This window comes from Sorghum bicolor, chromosome 10 (assembly GCF_000003195.3).
Source record: "Sorghum bicolor cultivar BTx623 chromosome 10, Sorghum_bicolor_NCBIv3, whole genome shotgun sequence".
Taxonomy (NCBI): Eukaryota; Viridiplantae; Streptophyta; class Magnoliopsida; order Poales; family Poaceae; genus Sorghum; species Sorghum bicolor.
Window position 1 is genome coordinate 48,516,221 of NC_012879.2, and position 22,377 is coordinate 48,538,597.

Genomic DNA, 22,377 nt, shown 5'->3' on the forward strand with positions numbered 1-22,377 from the left:
AGTCCAAGCTAATTACTTTGGAGTTTCTCAATTTTCTGACAGTCTTCAAACGTCGTTTCACATGCTTTGTGGACTTCATGTTATCCTTAGAACTGTTTACCTTTGTAATCATAGTTTGGTTATCACAGTTCATAGAAATTGCCGGGATTGGTTTCTCAACAATCGGCAAGTCCATCAGGAGATCTCGAAGCCACTCAGCCTCAGCACTAGCAGTATCCAATGCGGTCAGTTCTGCTTCCATTGTAGACTTCGTTAAGATAGTCTGCTTGCAAGACTTCCAAGAAACAACACCACCTCCAAATAGGAACACATATCCACTCGTGGCATAAAGCTGATCCGCATCAGAAATCCAATTAGCATCACAGTAACCCTCTAGTACCCTTGGGTACCCAGAAAAGTAAATGCCATAACTCATTGTCCCTTTCAAGTAGCGCAACACTCTTTCAAGAGCGTTCCAGTGAGTATCTCCCAGATATGACACAAACCGGCTCAATTTGCTCATAGCAAAGGAGATATCGGGCCTGGTTGCGCTAGCTAGGTACATGAGAGAGCCAATTATCTGTGAATATCTCAATTGGTCTCTTGCAATTCTGCGATTCTTTCTCAAATGAACACTTGGATCATACGGGGTAGGAGCAGGCGTACACTCACTGTACCCAAATCGGTTCAAGACCTTTTCCACATAGTGGGACTGCATAAGAGTTACCCCACCATTTCCTTCCTCCCGTGAAAGCTTAATGTTAAGAATGACATCAGCCTCACCCAAGTCTTTCATCTCAAAATTGTTTGACAAAAATTCTTTTACTTCTTTGATCACATTTAAATTGTTGCCAAATATTAATATATCATCCACATATAAGCACAGTATCACACCATCACCACCATCAAACCGATAGTATACACATTTATCAGCTTCATTCACAGCAAAGCCGGCTGATGTTAAAGTTTTGTCAAACTTCTCATGCCACTGCTTTGGCGCTTGCTTTAGGCCGTACAAGGACTTCAATAACTTACAAACCTTACCCTCCTGACCATTTGCAATGAACCCATCGGGCTGATCCATGTAGATCTCTTCCTCAAGCTCTCCATTTAGGAAAGCTGTCTTAACATCCATCTGATGAATGAGAAAACCATGTGAGGCAGCCAGGGATTGCAACACACGAATAGTCGTCAGTCGGGCAACAGGTGAGTAAGTGTCAAAATAATCTTCACCTTCCTTTTGGGTATAGCCCTTAGCAACAAGCCTTGCCTTGTACCTCTCAATTGTACCATCAGGCCTCAGCTTCTTTTTAACACCCATTTGCAGCCCACAGGCTTGCAACCAAATGGACGGTCAACCACTTCCCACGTCCCATTGGACATAATAGAGTCCATCTCACTTTGCACTGCCTCTTTCCACATATCAGAATCAGGAGAGGAATATGCCTCAGAAATGGTTGTGGGAGTGTCATCCACGAGGTATATAATAAAGTGTTCTCCAAAGGATTTAGCAACTCTTTGCCTCTTACTTCTTCGAGTGACAGTATTATCAGCCTCCTCAGAATTTTGCTCAAGCTCATGGGTGTTGTCATCAGCGTGTATATTTGAATCATGAGATTCAGGAACAGAGTCATGACTAGACACGCTAGGTGCACCTATTTTCATAGGAAATTCATTCTCAAAGAACGTGGCATCTCTAGACTCCATGACCGTCCCTACAGCCATATCAGGAGCATTAGAGTTTATTATTAAAAACCGATAGCCCACACTATGAATGGCATAGCCGAGGAAAACACAATCTACAGTTTTCGGTCCAAGCTTTCGCTTTTTGTTTATTGGCACGTTCACTTTGGCCAAACAACCCCAAACGTGAAGATAAGAAATATTTAATCTCTTTTTCTCCCATTCCTCAAATGGAGTAATTTCTTTGTTCTTCATGGGCACTCTATTTAGGACATGATTCGTAGTTAGAATTGCCTCACCCCACCATTCCTTAGATAAAACAGCAGTCTCCAACATGGCATTCACCAAATCAGTTAGAGTGCGGTTCTTTCTCTCAGCAATCCCATTGGATTGAGGTGAATATGGAGGTGTCCTCTCATGGATTATACCGTGCACTGCGCAGAACTCAGAAAATTCAGTAGAGAAATATTCTCCCCGCGATCGGACCTCAACCGTTTGATTTTCTTCTCAAGTTGATTCTCAACCTCAGCTTTAAAGGTTTTAAAATATTGCAACGCCTCATCTTTTGTTTTAATTAGGTACACATAACAGTGTCGAGTGCAATCATCTATGAACGTTATGAAATATCTCTTACCACCTTTTGTTACAATTCCGTTCATTTCACAAATATCGGAATGGATGAGTTCAAGTGGTGCCAACTCTCTTGCCACAGCAGCCTTGTGAGGCTTGCGAGGTTGTTTTGCCTCAACGCATGTATGGCACTTTGAATTTTTGGCAACATCAAATTTAGGAATTAAATTTAAATTAGCTAAGCGAGACATGCAGCCAAAATTAATATGACATAATCGAGAATGCCAAACATTCATCTCAACATTAACGTTATTAACCACATTGTTCACGGCAAGAGGTAAAGTGTCATCTAGCGACAAGCGGAACAAGCCTCCGCTTTCATAGCCTTTTCCAACAAAGGTTCCATACTTTGACATTACACATTTATTAGACTCAAACACAAGTTTAAAGCCATCACGGCATAGCAAAGAGCCACTAATCAGATTTTTCCTTATGGAGGGGACATGATGCACGTTCTTGAGTTGCACGGTCTTCCCCGAAGTAAGCTTCAGATCCACCGTACCAACACCGTGAACACCAGCACGCGCACCATTCCCCATCAGCAAGGCTCCACTCCTCCCGACCTGGTAACAGGAAAACAACGACTTATCAGCACACACATGTATATTTGCACCTGTATCAACCCACCAATCAGGTGAGGAACAAACTGAAAATGCAGATAAATTTCCATACCCAGAAGCACCTGCATCAGTCTCAATGGTGTTAGCTGTCTTTGCCTTTGGTGGGGGCTTCCATTTAGCCTCAGGACACTCTCTGGATAAGTGCCCATTGTTCCCACAGGTGAAGCAAGTCATTTTCGCCTTGTCAAATCCCATCTTCTTGTTATTACCTTTCTTGAAGAAAGTAGTGGATTTCTGCTTAAGCTCCTGCTGGGGCTTCTTCCTCTGTGGTTTAGGACGAAACTTTTGCACCACATGTGCACTAGTAGTCGCCTCACCGTTCCAGCCCTTTCCCTTCCCCTTGACATCCTTTGCTCTAGCCTTGTCCTCGACATCAAGACTGCCAACAAGTTCAGCAATACTAAACTGCTGCCTCTTGTGCTTCAAGGTAGTAGCAAAATCAGTCCAGGAATGTGGCAGCTTAGCAATAATGCAGCCTGCCACAAACCTGTCAGGGAGAGGACATCCGTACAGCTCTAATTCTTTCACCAGTCCCTGTACCTCATGAGCCTGTTCGACTATAGAACGGTTATCAACCATCTTGTAGTGATAGAACTGCTCCATGATATACAGCTCAGAACCAGGGTCAGAAAGACCGTACCGGGCCTCAAGAGCCTCCCACACAGCTCTGCCCGACGGGAGTGGTATGTAGGCATCAACCAGCGAATCATGGATGATGCTCAATAGTGCAGCCTTGCACATAGTCTCAGCATGTCCCCATGCCTCCTCATCTTGCTCGGATCTCACACCGGCAGGTTGCTCCTGGAGCACATGACCACAGCGCATGGCTGACAACCACAGAAGGGCTTTCTCACGCCACCTCTTGTAGTGAGTGCCCTCAAACGGCGTAGGCTTTAGCAAGCCCGCAAAGCCAACAGATGAAAATGGCCTGAAATTACGTTTTTGGATTGTTGAAATATAAGGCATTTTCATATTTATTTTAATCCATAAAAATGACGCAATAAAAGGGATAATTACGACATGAATTATTTGAGAAAAACAATTCATGACAAATATTAAAAGGATGACTATCAATTTGCAGAAGCAAATTAAGATGACAGAACATACAACTAATATCATTTTATTTATGTGAATCATCATAGTTGTGCGCAAGGTATCCTCAATAACCGAAACAAAGATGAGTACAGAAATATATGGTACCAGTAAAAGATTATTCACATGATCATCCAAGCAAAACATGTAGGATAATAGCAAAATGCTACCCAGGAACATCATGATATTAACAGTGAAATTAATAATAGGATGAAGGAGATTATACCCTACGGCAGAACCGCTCGCACCGGGAAAAGTCATGGTGGTGCTTTGTCGTTGTAGTCGTTCCGCTTGATGCAGTGCAGAAAAGGTTGCCGTGTAGTCGCCGCAGAATCACCAGCGAGTAGTCGTGTCGCCAACGACACTCCCCAAAACCGTAATCGCCCGTCCTCACCCGAGCAGATGAAGCGCACGACGGAGACGCGTTCCGAAGGCCTACTCTTCCATCTCTGGTGCTCGCCGGAGATGGAACGGAAAGGACTTGCGCAACAGGATGTGGTTTTTCCTTCTCAAGAGAACCAAGAGAGTGCGGGTCCTTTTATAGGCAAGCAGAAGGAGGAAGGCCAGACACGGAACAGAAAGGTCGCGACTCTTTGCGGTGGAGGAGACAGAAACTGACAGTAACTCCTCTCAATCAAGACCATGAAGGCAGGAGTTACGGGAGTTACCATAAACTCCTTAATCAAAACCATGAAGGCAGGAGTTGCGGGAGTTACCAGAAACTCCTCTCAATGAAAACCATGAAGGCAGGAGTTACGGGAGTTACCAGAAACTCCTCTCAATGAAAACAATGAAGGCAGGAGTTACGTGAGTTACCAGAAACTCCTCTCAATCATGATCATGGAGGCAGGAGTTACAAGATTAAAGGCCTCGCCTGCCCGCCCGTCCGCTCATTCGCTGCCTGCCTGCCTCGCCACGCCATCTCTCGGTTAAATTCCCATACGGACCATAGAGTTTAATAGATATTATTAAATTAATGGGCTATGCCCATAATATCCAACACTTTATCACAAAACAAAAGGTCATGTTCTAGGTACAAAAAAAACAAAAAAAACAAGTTGGTCTAGATGAAAGGTATTTTTTGGAATTGCAATGGGTTTGCCGACCCTAAAAAATACAGATTCTTATCTGACCTAACAAAAGAAAAGAACTTAGATTTTATTGTCTTATCAGAGACAGGCAGAGCCAATTTTCCGCAATCCACTTTGAATAATATTTGTGCTGGCAAAGATTTTCTTTGGCATTGCATGGCTCCACGGGGACGGTCTGGTGGCATGATCCTAGGAGTTAGCTTGTTAACTTTTGACATTGGTGAGATTGAAGAACGGGATTTTTTTATTCGCTTTAAAGTTCGTCATAAAGAAGATGATTTTAAATTTAATTTGATTTCAGTATATGGACCAGGTTGACCAAAAATCAAATTTCTTATCTGAGGTAGTGCGAATATGTTCAAAAGAAGCTTTACCTATTATTATAGGTGGAGATTTTAATATTATCCGTAGACCCGACGAGAAAAGCAATGGCAACTATAATGATAGATGGCCCTTCATGTTTAATGCAGTGTTTGACACGTTAAATCTCAGAGAGTTAGAATTGTCAGGAAGAAGTTTTACCTGGGCTAATCACTTACAAAATCAAACTTTTGAAAAGTTAGATAGGATTCTGGTTTGCACGGACTTTGAGTCCAAGTATCCACTTACCACCGTAAATGCACTATCTAGAGAGATTTCTGACCATACTCCACTATTATGTTGCACAAACAATTCATCCTCATCTTATCAACCCCAATTTAAATTCGAATTGGGATGGTTGCTGAGAGACGGTTTCTGCGACATAATAAGTGATGTGTGGCAGAGTGTGCATCGTGAAGGCACTCCCTGAGAGAGGTGGCAAGCTAAGATCAGAAGATTACGTCAATATCTTAGAGGATGGACAAAAAATATAAGTGGTGCTTATAAGAAAGAAAAAACAACTCTTTTAAATAAACTAGATGAATCGGATAAAAAGGCAGAGAGCTCCATGCTTAATGAAATGGATTTCAACTTAAAGCATGTGTTAAATGAAAGGCTTGCTGAACTACTTCGTGAGGAGGAACTTAAATGGTACCAAAGGGCTAAGGTGAAACATCTATTAGAGGGTGACGCAAATACAAAGTACTATCATTTGTTGGCAAATGGTAGACATAGGAAAACTCGTATTTTCCAGCTGGAAGATGGAAATGATATAATAAGTGGTGATGCTCAACTTAAAAAGCATATTACCAATTATTATAAAACATTATTTGGCCCATCGGAGAACTCTACAATTATTTTGGATGAGTCACATTCTGAGGATATTCCTCAGGTCTCGTCACTAGAAAATGAGTTATTAACAACTGATTTTACAGAAGATGAAGTGAGGACTGCAATTTTTCAAATGGAACATAATAAGGCACCAAGACCAGAAGGTTTCCCTTCAGAGTTTTATCAGGTCTTCTGGAATTTAATTAAAGATGATCTGATGGCTTTGTTCATAGATTTTCATCATGGATCCTTGCCACTAAATAGTCTCAACTTTGGAACAATAATTTTATTACCTAAACAGAAGGATGCAAAAGTGATTCAACAATACAGGCCAATATGTTGTTGAATGTATGTTTCAAAATTTTTACCTAAGTGGCAACTAATAGGTTATCTACCATAGCCTAGAAAATTATTAGACCAACTCAAGCAGCCTTTCTTCCTAGTAGAAATATCATGGAGGGTGCAGTAATACTCCATGAGACAATACATGAACTCCACTCAAAGAAACAGGATGGGGTTATTTTCAAAATTGATTTTGAAAAGGCTTATGACAAGGTAAAATGGAGTTTTCTACAACAAACACTAAGGATGAAAGGATTTTCACAAAAATGGTGCAAATGGGTCGAGCACTTCACACAAGGGGGAAATGTTAATATTAAGGTTAATGACCAACTAGGTTCATACTTTCAAACGAGAAAAGGCTTACGGCAAGGTGACCCAATGTCGCCAATACTATTTAATATAGTGGCAGACATGCTGGCCATACTGATTGCTAGAGGAAAGGAATCAGGGCGAGTTGAAGGTGTCATTCCTCATCTAATTCAAGATGGTTTGTCCATCCTCCAATATGCAGATGACACAGTGATCTTTATGAGTCATAATGTTGAGAAAGCGATAAACATGAAACTGATACTTAGTACTTTCGAACAACTATCGGGGCTCAAAATAAATTTTCACAAAAGTAAAATCTTTTGTTTTGGGAAAGCAAGGGACCATGAAGTGTACTACTCGCAGCTGTTCGGATGTAAAGTTGGGAGTTTCCCATTTCGCTATCTTGGTCTACCCATGCATACTAGAAAACTAAATAATAAAGATTGGCAAATGATTGAGAACATAATTGAAAAGAGGCTCAATGGTTGAAAAGGTAAAATGCTTTCGGTTGGAGGTCATTTGGTCTTAATAAACTCGGTACTTACCAGTCTACCGATGTTTATGATATCTTTTTTTTGAACTTCCAAGAGGAGTGTTGGAAAAAATTGACTGTTATAGATCAAGATTCTATTGGCAAAATGACCAACACAAATGTAAATATAGATTAACCAAATGGGAAATTTTGTGCCAACAAAAAATACAAGGTGGTCTTGGTATACAAAATTTGGACATACAAAATAAATGCTTGTTAAGTAAATGGCAATTTAAATTGTTAAATGAGGATGGCATGTGGCAAGAACTTCTGAGGAATAAATATATAAAAGATAAGACTCTAGGGAGCTGTTTTAAAAAACCATCAGACTCACTTCTGAAGGCTTGATGAATGTCAAAGATACTTTCATGTGTTTTGGTTCTTTCAAAGTGAAAGACGGGTCACAAACCCGATTCTGGTTAGACACTTGGTTAGGAAACAAACCACTAAAAGATAGATTCCCATCGTTGTTCAATATTGTAAGAAGAAAACAAGACACTGTGGCACAAATACTTGTGTCACACCCATATTTTAAGAACAAAATAGGATGCATAAAAGACTCATATGTGCCCCAGGAATAGTCGCACACATAAGTAGACAAATCTCAATTGTACCATTGCAGTGTTTATTACATAGCGGAACATAATAAATCACATAGGCTTACACAAAAATGATAATAATATTAAACAACGCTCTCGACGGAAGCTCCACACAGGGACACTGTTGACTGATTGACTCCAAACCTAGTACTCATAATGGTAGTCCTCATTCCAGTCATCTTCATTATCATATCCTGAAGTGTTGGGAAATTGCAAGAGTGAGCACATATCGTACTCAACAAGTATAACGAGGGGTTCATGAGGCTCAAATGGCTGACACTGTTTTAACTGCATTTAGCTTTTAATAGTGGATAGCATGTTTAATCATTAGATAGCAAATATCAAGGTAGCATAATTAATCCAATAACCACATGATCAATGTATACAAGAATTAAGAATAACACATATAAACAACATAATAAACCATCATTTATCATCATTAGTCATGTTCATCAGTGTCCATCTATTCCGTCAGTTTTCCGGGCCGCCCGTATCCGTGGGCACGGCTAGTATACCAGATTTAACACTCTGCAGAGGTTGTACATCTTTACCCATGAGTCGTGATTTACCCTTTCGCCCGAGGTTGCAAGTCTCTTAACCCCCTTCCTAGGGAGGTCGGCAGGGATCACTATGAAGCCTTTCAAAGGTTTCGTCTAACAAGTTAGGGCCATTAGATTCACTCGGCAGGCAGATATAGAGCCCCCCTTCCATGGCACATAACCCGCAGCCTATACACATGGACAGAGGCCGCACTATACCCAACGTGTCTAGCCATTCTTACGCCAATTAAGGTAACCGCTAACAAGCTAGATAAAGATCCTCATACTGAGCTAAAACCAGAGCCATGTAGCCCTCATGGTTGTATGAGTTGTCCCAGCTTTTGCCAAGGGATAAGTCCTTATGGAGGGTCAAGATCAATCCAGCAAAAGCTAGAGTTCTTTCCACCCTTTATGTTCCAGTTGTTAGAAAGCTTATTTTATTGTTTATTGTATATCCAAATATTCATGTTACAAGATCATGGATTATTAATCAAACACTAGCAAGAACTACCCAAATGCATATCCAAATAGGTAATCAAGGAATTCAGGATAACAATCATCTATGATTTTGCTAAGGTCATCAAGGTGGACACATGCATATGATAAATATTGTATTAATTGTGTATAGGTAACAAGGATGATCCCAAGTTATACTTGCCTTGATCAAAGCTCTCCTGAGCCTGCTGGTCTTCAAAGGCTTGGTCTTGATCACCAACATACGGCTCACTATTGACGGTCCTTAAGTATCAAATTTAATTATCAAATAAACAAAGAAAAGGATCCAAATGAAATCAACATCTAGACTTAGGGTTTTATCTGACAGAATTCCACGAGTTTTAGTGTTTGTCTATTTCTGCAGGGGGTTATCAGGAAATAAGGAAGAAAGGCCCACATGTCAGGATTACATAGAGATATCAACGCACCGCGCAATTTTCTACCATCTAGAAGACTCCAGAAGCCACGAGACCGAAGCGGAGGCGAAACGGGGCCAGGACCTGGGCGCCCGCCCACCTGCCGAGCCCAATCAGGACGCTTTCTCTCGGGAGATCTCCACCGACCTATTGGATCCAGAATAACATAGTACCACATCACCTACCGACCCAAAAACGCATAGAAGGGGAGGACTATATAAGGAGACCCCCCTGGCCCCTAGAGAAGACAAGAAATTATCATAGAGATTGAGGGGTGCCCTCGAAGGAAAACCTCTTCTCTAAATAATATTTCTTTTTAGGCTTAGCAACCAATGTAAGGTAGAAATAGATCTTCTAGTTTCTACTAGATTGAGAGAGATAGAGTGGAGGTGTGGATCGGAGGAAGGCTGGCCTGTCGGTGTCTACTCCGAGTTGTACCTACAGGATCAAGTCTCCTAACCCGAGGCTTGCTTCTAAGATTCTTCAGTAATTCGACTTCTAATTCTAGTAAGTTCTTGCTTTATTGTTCTTTGGTTTATGAGTTTACTTTAATCCTCGTCCGGTTGAGTATTAGAGTAATCACTTGCTAGCGTAAACGTGGTGTTTAGGCTAGGGTACTCATAGATATCCCCTGACTAGCTGGACCGTGGTAGTAGCAAGGAACGTGACATTTCCGAGTTACCTTTGTATCCCATATCTTGTTAGCAGGACGGGTAGGTTTATAGGTGCGGGTCGAACATCCTCTGTGTTGTCTAGATTCCGTGAGCCTCCCCAATAGAACAGTAGATCATCCTTATCAAGGTTAGAACGAGACTACGGTTGCAGTCTTCTCTATACATCACTCACATCGAGAAACATTCTTTGTAGCCTAAAGGGGTAGTAGCAATAGATTTGGTTAGTCAGATGCACCCTTTCTCCCAGTGGTAAAAATATAAATACGATAACTCTGGATAACCTCCCGGGTGAAATGCTCACCGATATCCGTGCGCTTGCGGATCATTTTCTTATTGCGTTACCAAATATCAACACTCACCGTCTACATTCGATCATCAACCAACAACACGCAATCCAATGGAGACAATCATACACAAAGCAAACAATATATAATTAGAACATTACACCAAACAGTGGTAAAACAAATATAAAAGTTTATCAAAATATTTTACACAGCGCTACGATCACACAAACGTAAAGTTCACGGAAATCGGAATTAAAACGGTGAAGTTATGAATTTTCTAAGATTTCCTATAGAGAAATAATTAATTAAATAGGATTACGAAATTAAAAGGTTTCAAACTGGGAAAATAAAGTTACTAACATGTAGAGCTCTTAAATACGAATCTAACGGAATTTGAATGGACCAAAATGGAGTTAAAATGAGCATTTTATGACCAAAACCATTTTAGTGGCAAACTTGTAAATAACCTAAAGCGTACTCTAGTTAAACCGAGGGGAATACGTTTTTGAAACGAGAAAGTGTACTCTGCAAAACCCGTTTTTGGACTGCGGGTTTATACCTAAAAGTTCCAGGGTCTCTTTAGGAAGATTCACCCCGAAGGGGTATCTTCTTTTCCTGTGCGTCGATCTGAAAATCGACGGCTCACAGCGCTCCAAGGGGGTCAGGGGCGGCGGGCCGGCCGCCAGGAAAGCCTCCGGCGCGGCGGCGCCATTGACGGCCGCGGGGAGCTCGCCGGCGTCGACGGATTTCGTGATTCCGTGCACCAAATCGTGAAAGGAAAACACCACGGGGTAGCGGAGCTCACCGGGGTCTCGCTGGGGATGTTTTGCTGGGCCGAGGAGCAAGGGGAGGAGCTCGCGACGCGGGGCGTTTTGCTCCCTCTCGGCGAGATCCAAAACACCGTGGTAGCCGCGGCTAGGGCTTAGAAGAACGCTCGGGTGAGGAAAAAAATGCGCAGGCGGTGCAATGAGTCTTATAGGGCTTCGAGGAAATCAAATAGGCAAGGGATCGCGGGATTGATCCTCCCAGAGCCCTGCTCGGCTACGAACCGGGAAGGAAGAAGGGGCGCTGCGCAGTGGGGCCCGCCAGGCAGTGACTCACGGTGCGGGGCCGGCTCGTCAGCCGAAGAGAGAAGGGAGGGGAGATCAGGGCGCGCATCAGGCTTGTGCTGGGCCGCGCGAGGGGGAGGATGAGGGAGTGGGCCGAGGGGGGGAAACGAGCTGGGCTGCGGGGAAAGGTTTTGGGCCTCCGCCGTTTTGGTAATCAGGCCGAGGGCAGGTCGCTCTCCCTTTCTTCCTTTTTTTTCTTTTTTTTTCAAAACCTTTTCCCAATTTGAGCTTTTGAGCAACATAAATAAAATGAAATCAGCACAAAAAAATCATTATGCTCCAGCATGAATGCACAAATAAGTTTCTATCCCTATGTTGGATTTTTTTAAAAAAATATTTGTTAACTAAATTAAATGCTCCCGAAAATGGTTAAATAAATCAAATTAATTCCTATTAATTCGAAATCAAATTTTGGGTGTTACAAACTCTACCCCCCTTAAAAGAATCTCGTCCTCGAGATTGAGCGAAACTTACTCAAACAAATATGAATATGATTTTCTCATATCATCCTCTCTTTCCCAAGTTGCCTCTGCTTCTGAATACCGATTCCATTGTACTTTGCACATTTTGATGACCCGACTTCTGGTGACTCTCTCAGCTGTCTCCAAAATCTTGACCGGATATTCTTCGTAAGTGAGATCACTTTTAACCGAAAGCTCTTCCAATGGTATTTGCTCCTCAGGTACGCGCAAGCACTTCTTAAGTTGTGACACATGGAACACATCATGCACACCAGATAGACTTTCATGCAATTCCAACTGATAAGCTACTTCTCCACACCTTTGCAAAACTTTAAACGGACCAACATACCTTGGAGCTAGCTTGCCTTTCATATTAAACCTCTTCACACTCCGCATAGGTGACACTTTCAGATAGACATAATCACCTTCCTCGAAAGCTAGTTCTCTCCTACGTGTATCTGCATAACTTTTCTGACGAGACTGAGCAACTCTTAGATTATCCCGGATGGTTCGCACTTGTTGTTCTGCATGTCTAAGCACATCCGTACCAAACACCCGAGTCTCTCCAGTTTGATTCCAAAACAAAGGTGTTCTACACATACGACCATACAATGCTTCAAACGGTGCCATTTTAAGACTTTGCTGATAACTGTTGTTGTAGGAGAACTCTGCATATGGCAAACTCTTATCCCAACTGGTTCCATACTGCAATGCACAAGCTCTCAACATATCTTCTAGTATCTGATTGATCCGCTCAGTCTGTCCATCTGTTTGTGGATGATATGCTGTACTAAAATTCAACTTTGTCCCCAAGGAATCATGCACTGCTCTCCAGAAAGTAGAGGTAAACTGAGTGCCTCTATCAGATACAATCTTCTTAGGCACTCCATGCAAACAAACTATCCGCTCCATATACAACTCTGCTAGTCGAGCTCCTGAATCAGTGGTTTTGACTGGCAAGAAGTGAGCAACTTTAGTCAATCGATCCACTATTACCCATATTGAATCATATCCTCTCCGTGTACGAGGTAAACCCACTATGAAATCCATGCCTAGTTCTTCCCACTTCCATTCAGGAATCTTCATTGGTTGCAACAGTCCAGCTGGCCTCTGATGTTCAGCTTTCACTCACTGACAAGTATCACACAAAGCAACATACTCAGCTACATCTCTCTTCAAACCATACCACCAGTACTTCTGTTTCAGATCTAGATACATCTTTGTACTACCAGGGTGAATGGAATATGCTGACTCATGAGCCTCTCTCAGAATCATGTCACGAATAGCCTTCACTTTAGGAACACATATCCTTTTTCCAAACCACAATACACCATTGTCATCTATTCTGAATCCTGGTGCTTTGCCTAGTACCACATTCTGTGCTATCTCCTTTAGTTTCTCATCTTCCAACTGTCCTTTCAATATCTCTTCCTCTAGAGTAGGAGTGACCTGAATTTCCATTGCATTTACTATGATTCCCAGATTCAAATATGCAAATTCAGCACACAACTCCTCAGATTCAGGCGTCGCCCGAAGCTCATTAGCATATTTCTTCCTGCTAAGTGCATCAGCTACGACGTTCGCCTTTCCAGGATGATAATGCACTTCCAAATCATAATCCTTTATCAGTTCCAACCATCTTCGTTGCCTCAAATTCAGATCTATCTGGGTGAAGATATACTTCAAACTCTTATGGTCAGTATATATGTCACTCTTATGCCCAATCAAATAGTGTCTCCAAATCTTGAGTGCATGAACCACAGCTGCTAACTCCAAATCATGAGTAGGATAATTCAGTTCATGTTTCCTCAACTGTCTAGATGCATAAGCAACAACTCTACCTTCTTGCATAAGAACACAACCCAAACCCAGACGAGAAGCATCACAATAGATAGAGAAACTCTTACTCAGATCTGGAAATACCAACACAGGTGCAGTAGTCAATCTCTTCTTAAACTCCTCAAAACTAGCTTGACACTTATCAGACCCTACAAACTTAGCATTCTTCTCCAACAGAGCAGTCATAGGCTTTGCAAGTTTTGAGAATCCTTCAATGAATCTACGATAATAACCAGCTAGACCAAGAAAACTGCGAATTTCACTTACATCTGTAGGTGGTTTCCAATTCAGCACATCTTTCACCTTACTAGGATCCACTGCAATACCACCATTGGAAACAACATGACCAAGAAAAGAAAGTTCCTCCAACCAAAACTGACATTTACTACGCTTAGCATACAGTTTATGTTCTCTAAGTTTCTGTAAGACCAATCTCAGATGTTCAGCATGTTCTTCCTTGGTTTTAGAGAATACTATAATGTCATCAATAAATACCACCACAAACTTATCAAGATACTCCATAAATACTTTATTCATCATGTACATAAAGTAAGCTGGTGCATTGGTCAAACCAAAAGACATAACTGTATACTCATACAACCCATACCTCGTTGTGAAAGCTATCTTTGGTATATCTGATTTCCGAATCTTCAATTGATGATAACCAGAACGCAAATCAATCTTAGAGAACACACAAGCACCTGTTAGCTGATCAAATAAGTCGTCAATCCTAGGCAAGGGATATTTATTCTTGATAGTGACCTCATTAAGTGACCGATAATCAACACACATCCTCTGACTACCATCCTTCTTATCAACAAAGATAACTGGTGCACCCCATGGTGATGAACTAGGATGAATGAACCCTTTATCTTGTAATTCCTTTATTTGTTTCTTAAGTTCTTCTAGTTCATTAACCCCCATTCTATATGGTCTTTTAGCTATAGGTGTAGTACCAGGTAGGAAATCAATTATAAACTCGATGTCACGGTCAGGTGGCATATCCGACAACTCTTCTGGGAATACATCTGGGTACTCATTCACAACACGATCCTGAGGATTAGCATCATCATCCAACTGGTTCACTATGGCTATCGTTTGCTCCTGCACCTCAACCTTGAGTCGGTCCCCGGTTGGTGATGTTAGTTCCATTACCTTCCCTTCACAGTTAACCTTTGCATCCTGTTGCATCATCCAATCAGTACCCAAAGTAAGATCAACTCCAGCTGTCCTCAGCACTATGGGGCTCACTTTAAAGTCTACCCCCCTTAGAGTCAAATTAATTGGAAAGCAACAATGTGTAGCTGGTATAGTTCCTTCTGGTGAATTTACAGTTATAGCACTTTTCATGGCACGAGCAGGTATATTATGTGTCCTAATGAATGCTTGTGAAATGAATGTATGCCAAGCTCCAGAATCAAAAAGAACCGTAGCGGGAGTGGAATGGACATCAAATATACCAATCATCACTTTAGATTCCCCCATAGTTGTCCCTGCAGACATATGATTCCCTCTTCCAGTGTCAGGTGTCCGATTGTTCTTCTGGTTGCTATTTTGCCCTTGGGAGTTCTGTGGGTTGAAATTCTTTGGACAATTATAAGACATATGTCCATCCTTTCCACAGTGGAAACACCTGTTAGGAGTCTTGGGAGCACTGTTCTTCCTAGTGGTGGCATTAGGATTCCTTGATCGAGGTGTCTGTCGAACATCCTGCTGCTGATGAGAGTTACGCTGCTGAAAATGAAAGCGCGGATTCCCACTCTGCTGTTGATTCTGGTATTGCTGAGGATACTGATCTTGGTTCCACTGATAACTCTGATGGTAACCTTGTTGAGAGCCCAAGCATAGGCGGTTATTACTACCCGAACTTTGTCTTTGCATTCTCCTCTTCCGATCCTGGCTCTTGCGCATATCATCCAGCACAATGGCACGGTTCACTAGAGCTTGAAAAGTAGGGTAAGCGTTTCCAGCCAACTGCAATCTGAGATCATAGTAAAGGCCTTTCATAAATAGACGTTGCTTATCAACATCTTCCCTGACCTCATTCGGAGCATAGCGAGCCAGCTGCTCAAAGGCATCATGATACTCTACAACAGTCATAGAACCCATTCTAAGAGATCTAAATTCCTCTTGCTTTATCTCTGTCATCCCTTCATTGATGTGACGTGCCTTAAAATATCTGCAGAATTCCTGCCAAGTGACGGCGGGAGCATTATTAGGACGAGCAGCTTGGTATGATTCCCACCAAGTTTGAGCTGCTCCCTGTAGCGGTCTAGAAGCATATAACACCTTCTCCAGATCATTACACTGAGCTATGTTTAAATGTCTTTCCACAGCACGCAACCAATCATATGCTTCCATAGGGTCAGCAGAATGAGTGAACACTGGAGGTCGTCCTTTCATAAACTCGCCGCGTTTATCCCTCACATAGACAGGTGGTGGTGGAGCTACAGGCTGGTGCTGAAGATGTTGTAGGAATGCATGCATCATCTCATTCTGTGTATGCATAAGTTCCTCCACTGAGATTGGGGCATTAGCACCCCTACCACGGCCTCTACCTCTGCCTCTACCTCTTGCTTCCATCTGCATTCCAAGGTACAAAAACATATCTTAGTAACGTCCCACATGACAATTACAAGAGTTAACGGAATCTGGAATTTTCTGGGTAACATCCAACATCAGCAGTTCAGAAAATCTGTCATATCTCGAGTTCCAGAATTCAAAAGGATACATTCTATACACCTTTGGAAAGATAAAGCAATTATCTACAACTTTTATTTAGACCATATTGACAGATTCCATTGTTAAACTAATCAAAACTGGGCATAACCAAAACTGTTCTAGACTGCCAGACTGCGCAGAAACCTCAACTTTGAACGACCATAACTCCCAGATCATAATAGATAATATGGTCATTCTTGCAGCATTGGAAAGATATGAAGGTTTACTTGTTCCCAGAAAAATTTGATGAACATTGCACGAACAGATTTTGAGATGTACCAGATTTATTGCAGACTGCTCCAGAAAACAGCAAAGGACAGAAACAGAATTTTACCCAAACCCAACTATTTAGTTCATTAATCCTTATATCTTAGGCCTATAAACTAAATGAAATTGTAGAGAAAATCCACAAGATCATTACACTAATTACAAAGATCCAAATGAAACATAGGCATAATAACAAACCAAACCAAGCATCAAAGGTTCACACTTCAAGCATTGACTCAACTTGCGGTACTATCGTTCTCTTCCTATTAAGGGTAAAGATCCTAAAACTCCTATTTCAATGACGCAAGAAAGTGGTAAGACAAGGTTCTAAAAGCATATCAAGCAAGGAGTGGGGATGAGAACAAGTCTTTAAAATAAGCAACAAGGTGGAGATGAATAGCAATGGAAAGGATTTAGTACTGAAGAAAATATCAAGGTTTATAGAACAAGGATTTTGTAGCAGTTTCAAAACCTTAAGACGACCAATTTCTAACTAGGCTTGCGTCCGACAGTCAACAAAGCTTTGATACCAATTTGTCACACCCATATTTTAAGAACAAAATAGGATGCATAAAAGACTCATATGTGCCCCAAGAATAGTCGCACACATAAGTAGACAAATCTCAATTGTACCGTTGCATACATAGCGGAACATAATAAATCACATAGTCTTACACAAAAATGATAATAATATTAAACAACGTTCTCGATGGAAGCTCCACACAGGAACACTGTTGACTGGTTGACTCCAAACCTAGTACTCATAACGGTAGTCCTCATTCCAGTCATCTTCATTATCATATCCTGAGGTGTTGGGAAATTGCAAGAGTGAGCACATATCGTACTCAACAAGTATAACCAGGGGTTCATGAGGCTCAAATGGCTGACACTGTTTTAACTGCATTTAGCTTTTAATAGTGGATAGCATGTTTAATCATTGGATAGCAAATATCAAGGTAGCATAATTAATCCAATAACCACATGATCAATGTATACAAGAATTAAGAATAACACATATAAACAACATAATAAACCATCATTTATCATCATTAGTCATGTTCATCAGTGTCCATCTATTCCGTCAGTTTTCTAGGCTGCCCGTATCCGTGGGCACGGCTAGTATACCAGATTTAACACTCTGCAGAGGTTGTACATCTTTACCCATGAGTCGTGATTTACCCTTTCGCCCGAGGTTGCAAGTCTCTTAACCCCCTTCCTAGGGAGGTCGGCAGGGATCACTATGAAGCCTTTCAAAGGTTTCGTCTAACAAGTTAGGGCCATTAGATTCACTCGGCAGGCAGATATAGAGCCCCCCTTCCATGGCACATAACCCGCAGCCTATACACATGGACAGAGGCCGCACTATACCCAACGTGTCTAGCCATTCTTACGCCAATTAAGGTAACCGCTAACAAGCTTGATAAAGATCCTCATACTGAGCTAAAACCAGAGCCATGTAGCCCTCATGGTTGTACGAGTTGTCCCAGCTTTTGCCAAGGGATAAGTCCTTATGGAGGGTCAAGATCAATCCAGCAAAAGCTAGAGTTCTTTCCACCCTTTATGTTCTAGTTGCTAGAAAGCTTATTTTATTGTTTATTGTATATCCAAATATTCATGTTACAAGATCATGGATTATTAATCAAGCACTAGCAAGAACTACCCAAATGCATATCCAAATAGGTAATCAAGGAATTCAGGATAACAATCATCTATGATTTTGCTAAGGTCATCAAGGTGGACCCATGCATATGATAAATATTGTATTAATTGTGTATAGGTAACAAGGATGATCCTAAGTTATACTTGCCTTGATCAAAGCTCTCCTGAGCCTGCTGGTCTTCAAAGGCTTGGTCTTGATCACCAACGTACGGCTCACCATCTACATTCGATCATCAACCAACAATACGCAATCCAATGGAGACAATCATACACAAAGCAAACAAGATATAATTAGAACATTATACCAAACAGTGGTAAAACAAATATAAAAGTTTATCAAAATATTCTACGCAGCGCTACGATCACACAAACGTAAAGTTCACGGAAATCAGAATTAAAACGGTGAAGTTATGAATTTTCTAAGATTTCCTATAGAGAAATAATTAATTAAATAGGATCACGAAATTAAAAGGTTTCAAACTGGGAAAATAAAGTTACTAACACGTAGAGCTCTTAAATACGAATCTAACGGAATTTGAATGGACCAAAACGGAGTTAAAATGAGCATTTTATGACCAAAACCATTTTAGTGGCAAACTTGTAAATAACCTAAAGCGTACTCTAGTTAAACCGAGGGGAATACGTTTTTGAAACGAGAAAGCGTACTCTGCGAAACCCGTTTTTGGACTGCGGTTTTATACCTAAAAGTTCCAGGGTCTCTTTAGAAAGATTCACCCCGAAGGGGTATCTTCTTTTCCTGTGCGTCGATCTGAAAATCGACGGCTCACAGCGCTCCAAGGGGGTCAGGGGCGGCGGGCCGGCCGCCAGGAAAGCCTCCCGCGCGGCGGCGCCATTGACGGCCGCGGGGAGCTCGCCGGCGTCGACGGATTTCGCGATTCCGTGCACCAAATCGTGAAAAGAAAACACCACGGGGTAGCGGAGCTCATCGGGGTCTCGCTGGGGATGTTTTGCTGGGCCGAGGAGCAAGGGGGGGAGCTCGCGACGCGGGGCGTTTTGCTCCCTCTCGGCGAGATCCAAAACACCGTGGTAGCCGCGGCTAGGGCTTAGAAGAACGCTCGGGTGGGGAAAAAATGCGCAGGCGGTGCGATGAGTCTTATAGGGCTTCGAGGAAAGCAAATAGGCAAGGGATCGCGGGATTGATCCTCCCAGAGCCCTGCTCGGCTACGAACCGGGAAGGAAGAAGGGGCGCTGCGCAGTGGGGCCCGCCAGGCAGTGACTCACGGTGCGGGGCTGGCTCGTCAGCCGAAGGGAGAAGGGAGGGGAGATCAGGGCGCGCATCAGGCTTGTGCTGGGCCGCGCGAGGGGGAGGATGAGGGAGTGGGCCGAGGGGAGGAAACGAGCTGGGCTGCGGGGCAAGGTTTTGGGCCTCCGCCGTTTTGGTAATCAGGCCGAGGGCAGGTCGCTCTCCCTTTCTTCCTTTTTTTTTCTTTTTTTTTCAAAACCTTTTCCCAATTTGAGCTTTTGAGCAACATAAATAAAATGAAATCAGCACAAAAAAATCATTATGCTCCAGCATGAATGCACAAATAAGTTTCTATCCCTATGTTGGATTTTTTTTAAAAAATATTTGTTTACTAAATTAAATGCTCCCGAAAATGGTTAAATAAATCAAATTAATTCCTATTAATTCGAAATCAAATTTTGGGTGTTACAACTTGGCTCATCTCCACTAAATATTTCTTTTCGCAGAAATCTAGTGGGTATGAACCTAAGGGATTGACACAAAATTGTTGCCTCCTTACAAGATGTGAACTTATATGAACAAAGTGATTTTTTTTTGTCTGGGCGTTACATTCATCAGGAAGTTTCTCTGTCAAATCCATGTATGCTGCTGCGTTAATTAACAATGGGGTGATAATGTCACAAGATATTTGGCAAATTAAAGTCCCTACAAAAATAAAAATATTTTTGTGGTATCTAAAGAAGGGTGTGATTTTAACTAAGGATAACCTTGTTAGGCGAAGCTGGAATGGTGACACGAAATGTTGCTTTTGTCATTCTCCAGAGACCATTCACCATCTTTTTATAGATTGTCTTTTTGTCAAATTCTTGTGACGAGCGGTACATTTACTGTTCGGTATAGTGCCTCCCCAAAGCATAGATGACCTTTTTAACAGGTGGTCTAAGAGAGCAAATAAGAAGTATAACACATTGTTATTGACAGCAGCGTCCGCACTTTGCTGGGCAGTTTGGCTAACAAGAAATGAGGTGGTTTTTTTATAAATGTAGACCAAAATCTTTTTTGCAGGTACTTTTCAGGGGAACTCACTGGCTCCGGCAGTGGGCAAGATTGCAACGGCATGATGATCAACGGGATCAGCTTGCCCTAGTAGGGCAACATCTAGAGACGTCAACTTTGCATTTCTTTGGTTCCAATGGATGGCTGTCAACTAGATTTATTGGCCTTACTTAGTCAATACTTTACGCTTGTTTCTTGTTTTTTCCTTGTGCTTTGCCTGTAAGTTGGAACTCTATACAGCCCGTTTGCTAGCCTACCGGCTGAATTCTGTAATAATTGGTCTGATTCTATCGGACGATAGATGAAGCCGGATATAAATTATCCTTTATCTAAAATATAGTCTTTCGAAGATGCTTGTAGGAAAATGTTGATTGATGTATTGCACTGCTTAATTTCTCAATTAACATTACTTTTAGGTGCTTTCCTTTCTGAGTTTTACATAACATTATTTTAAGAAAAATAATTAGTAAATTAGGTGTATGGGTTTAAGGGTGTAGTGATAATTGTTCCTAATTTATCTTCTTCACAATCTCACAGAGCTATGGTTGTGGTGGAGAATGGGCTGTGGAACCTTTCAGACCAAAACTTCTCAGACGAGAAGGAGGCATTCAGATCACGGTGCTTTTTTTTCCGTCGGATCGATCTTGTCATGGATGGCCTATACTTTTTCCAGTGTAAAATTTGTCTTAATATTATACCTGTGAGTTCCATTACCCTGGAGAAATAAATGAATAAACACCGAATATTTCCCTTGAAATATACTTTCTACAAGATCAATTTATCCTACTCAGAACAAGAGTATGTTTTCAAGTTTCACATAAGTGCATTACTTCTATACTGCAATGAATCAAGAGGCAAAAAAAAAAAGGGAAGAGCCGAAGCAAAAATATGCAAGATCCATTACTTGCATAAGTGCGTTACTTCTATATTGCAATGAATCAAGAGGCAAAGGGGGTGGGTGAAGCAAAAATACGAAGGGCAAGAGAGCTCTCCTTTGCATCCTTGTTTTGAATATTTGTTAGAACCCTAACCATGTCGGTATAACCTTTTATGCAAGATAGTACTTTCTAGAATTAGTGAGTAAATCAGAATATTTTTAGAAATAAGAAAAAAAAAATATTCGAGTATCTAACAACCACCCATCTTTCGTGAAAATCTCCATATTAGAATATGACTTATTGCAAATATAATGGTGTCTTCACAAGATTCATTGGGCTACATGATTTCAAAGAAATATTCAATTGTTGTAGAGAGTTCTGTAGCGTAAAAAACTTCATGGAAAAATGATGTAACAAAGTACGTATAGGTGGAAAATAATTCAAAACACTCATCAAGATTAGTATGAAAAAAATTCTGAACTGGAAACATGCATGGGAATTGAAAAATTCTGGCATCGAAATATCAAGTTGTGAGATCATTCCCTACCATGTGCTAGGATGCTTGCCAACCTATGATGTAAGGATTCCCGAATAGACAAGGAGGAGAAATCCGAACGGAATTCTGTTTTGCCCTTCTGAGTTTCGTCGGAGAAATAGGCTTATGCGCAGTTGTTTCCGTCATTAGCACAGTCAAAGATTCAGATAAT

At 41.5% G+C, this 22,377-nt stretch overlaps 1 protein-coding gene across 1 annotated transcript; it reads right to left on the reverse strand.

Annotated features, from left to right (window-relative positions):
- LOC110431439 lies at window positions 2,600-3,829 on the reverse strand. Its single transcript, XM_021450580.1, has 2 exons — window positions 2,965-3,829; window positions 2,600-2,855 (listed from the first exon to the last, which is right to left on the reverse strand). The coding sequence occupies exons 1-2, from the start codon at window positions 3,735-3,737 to the stop codon at window positions 2,831-2,833; spliced, it is 798 nt and encodes a 265-aa protein (XP_021306255.1). The 5' UTR covers window positions 3,738-3,829; the 3' UTR covers window positions 2,600-2,830.

Bases quoted from the DNA above. Each gene is read 5' to 3' on its own strand.
- LOC110431439 (XM_021450580.1), bottom strand. From the start codon at position 3,737: ATGCGCTGTGGTCATGTGCTCCAGGAGCAACCTGCCGGTGTGAGATCC. The intron at 2,856-2,964 runs GTATGGAAATTT...TCCTGTTACCAG, and splicing joins ACTGATGCAGGTGCTTCTGG to GTCGGGAGGAGTGGAGCCTT.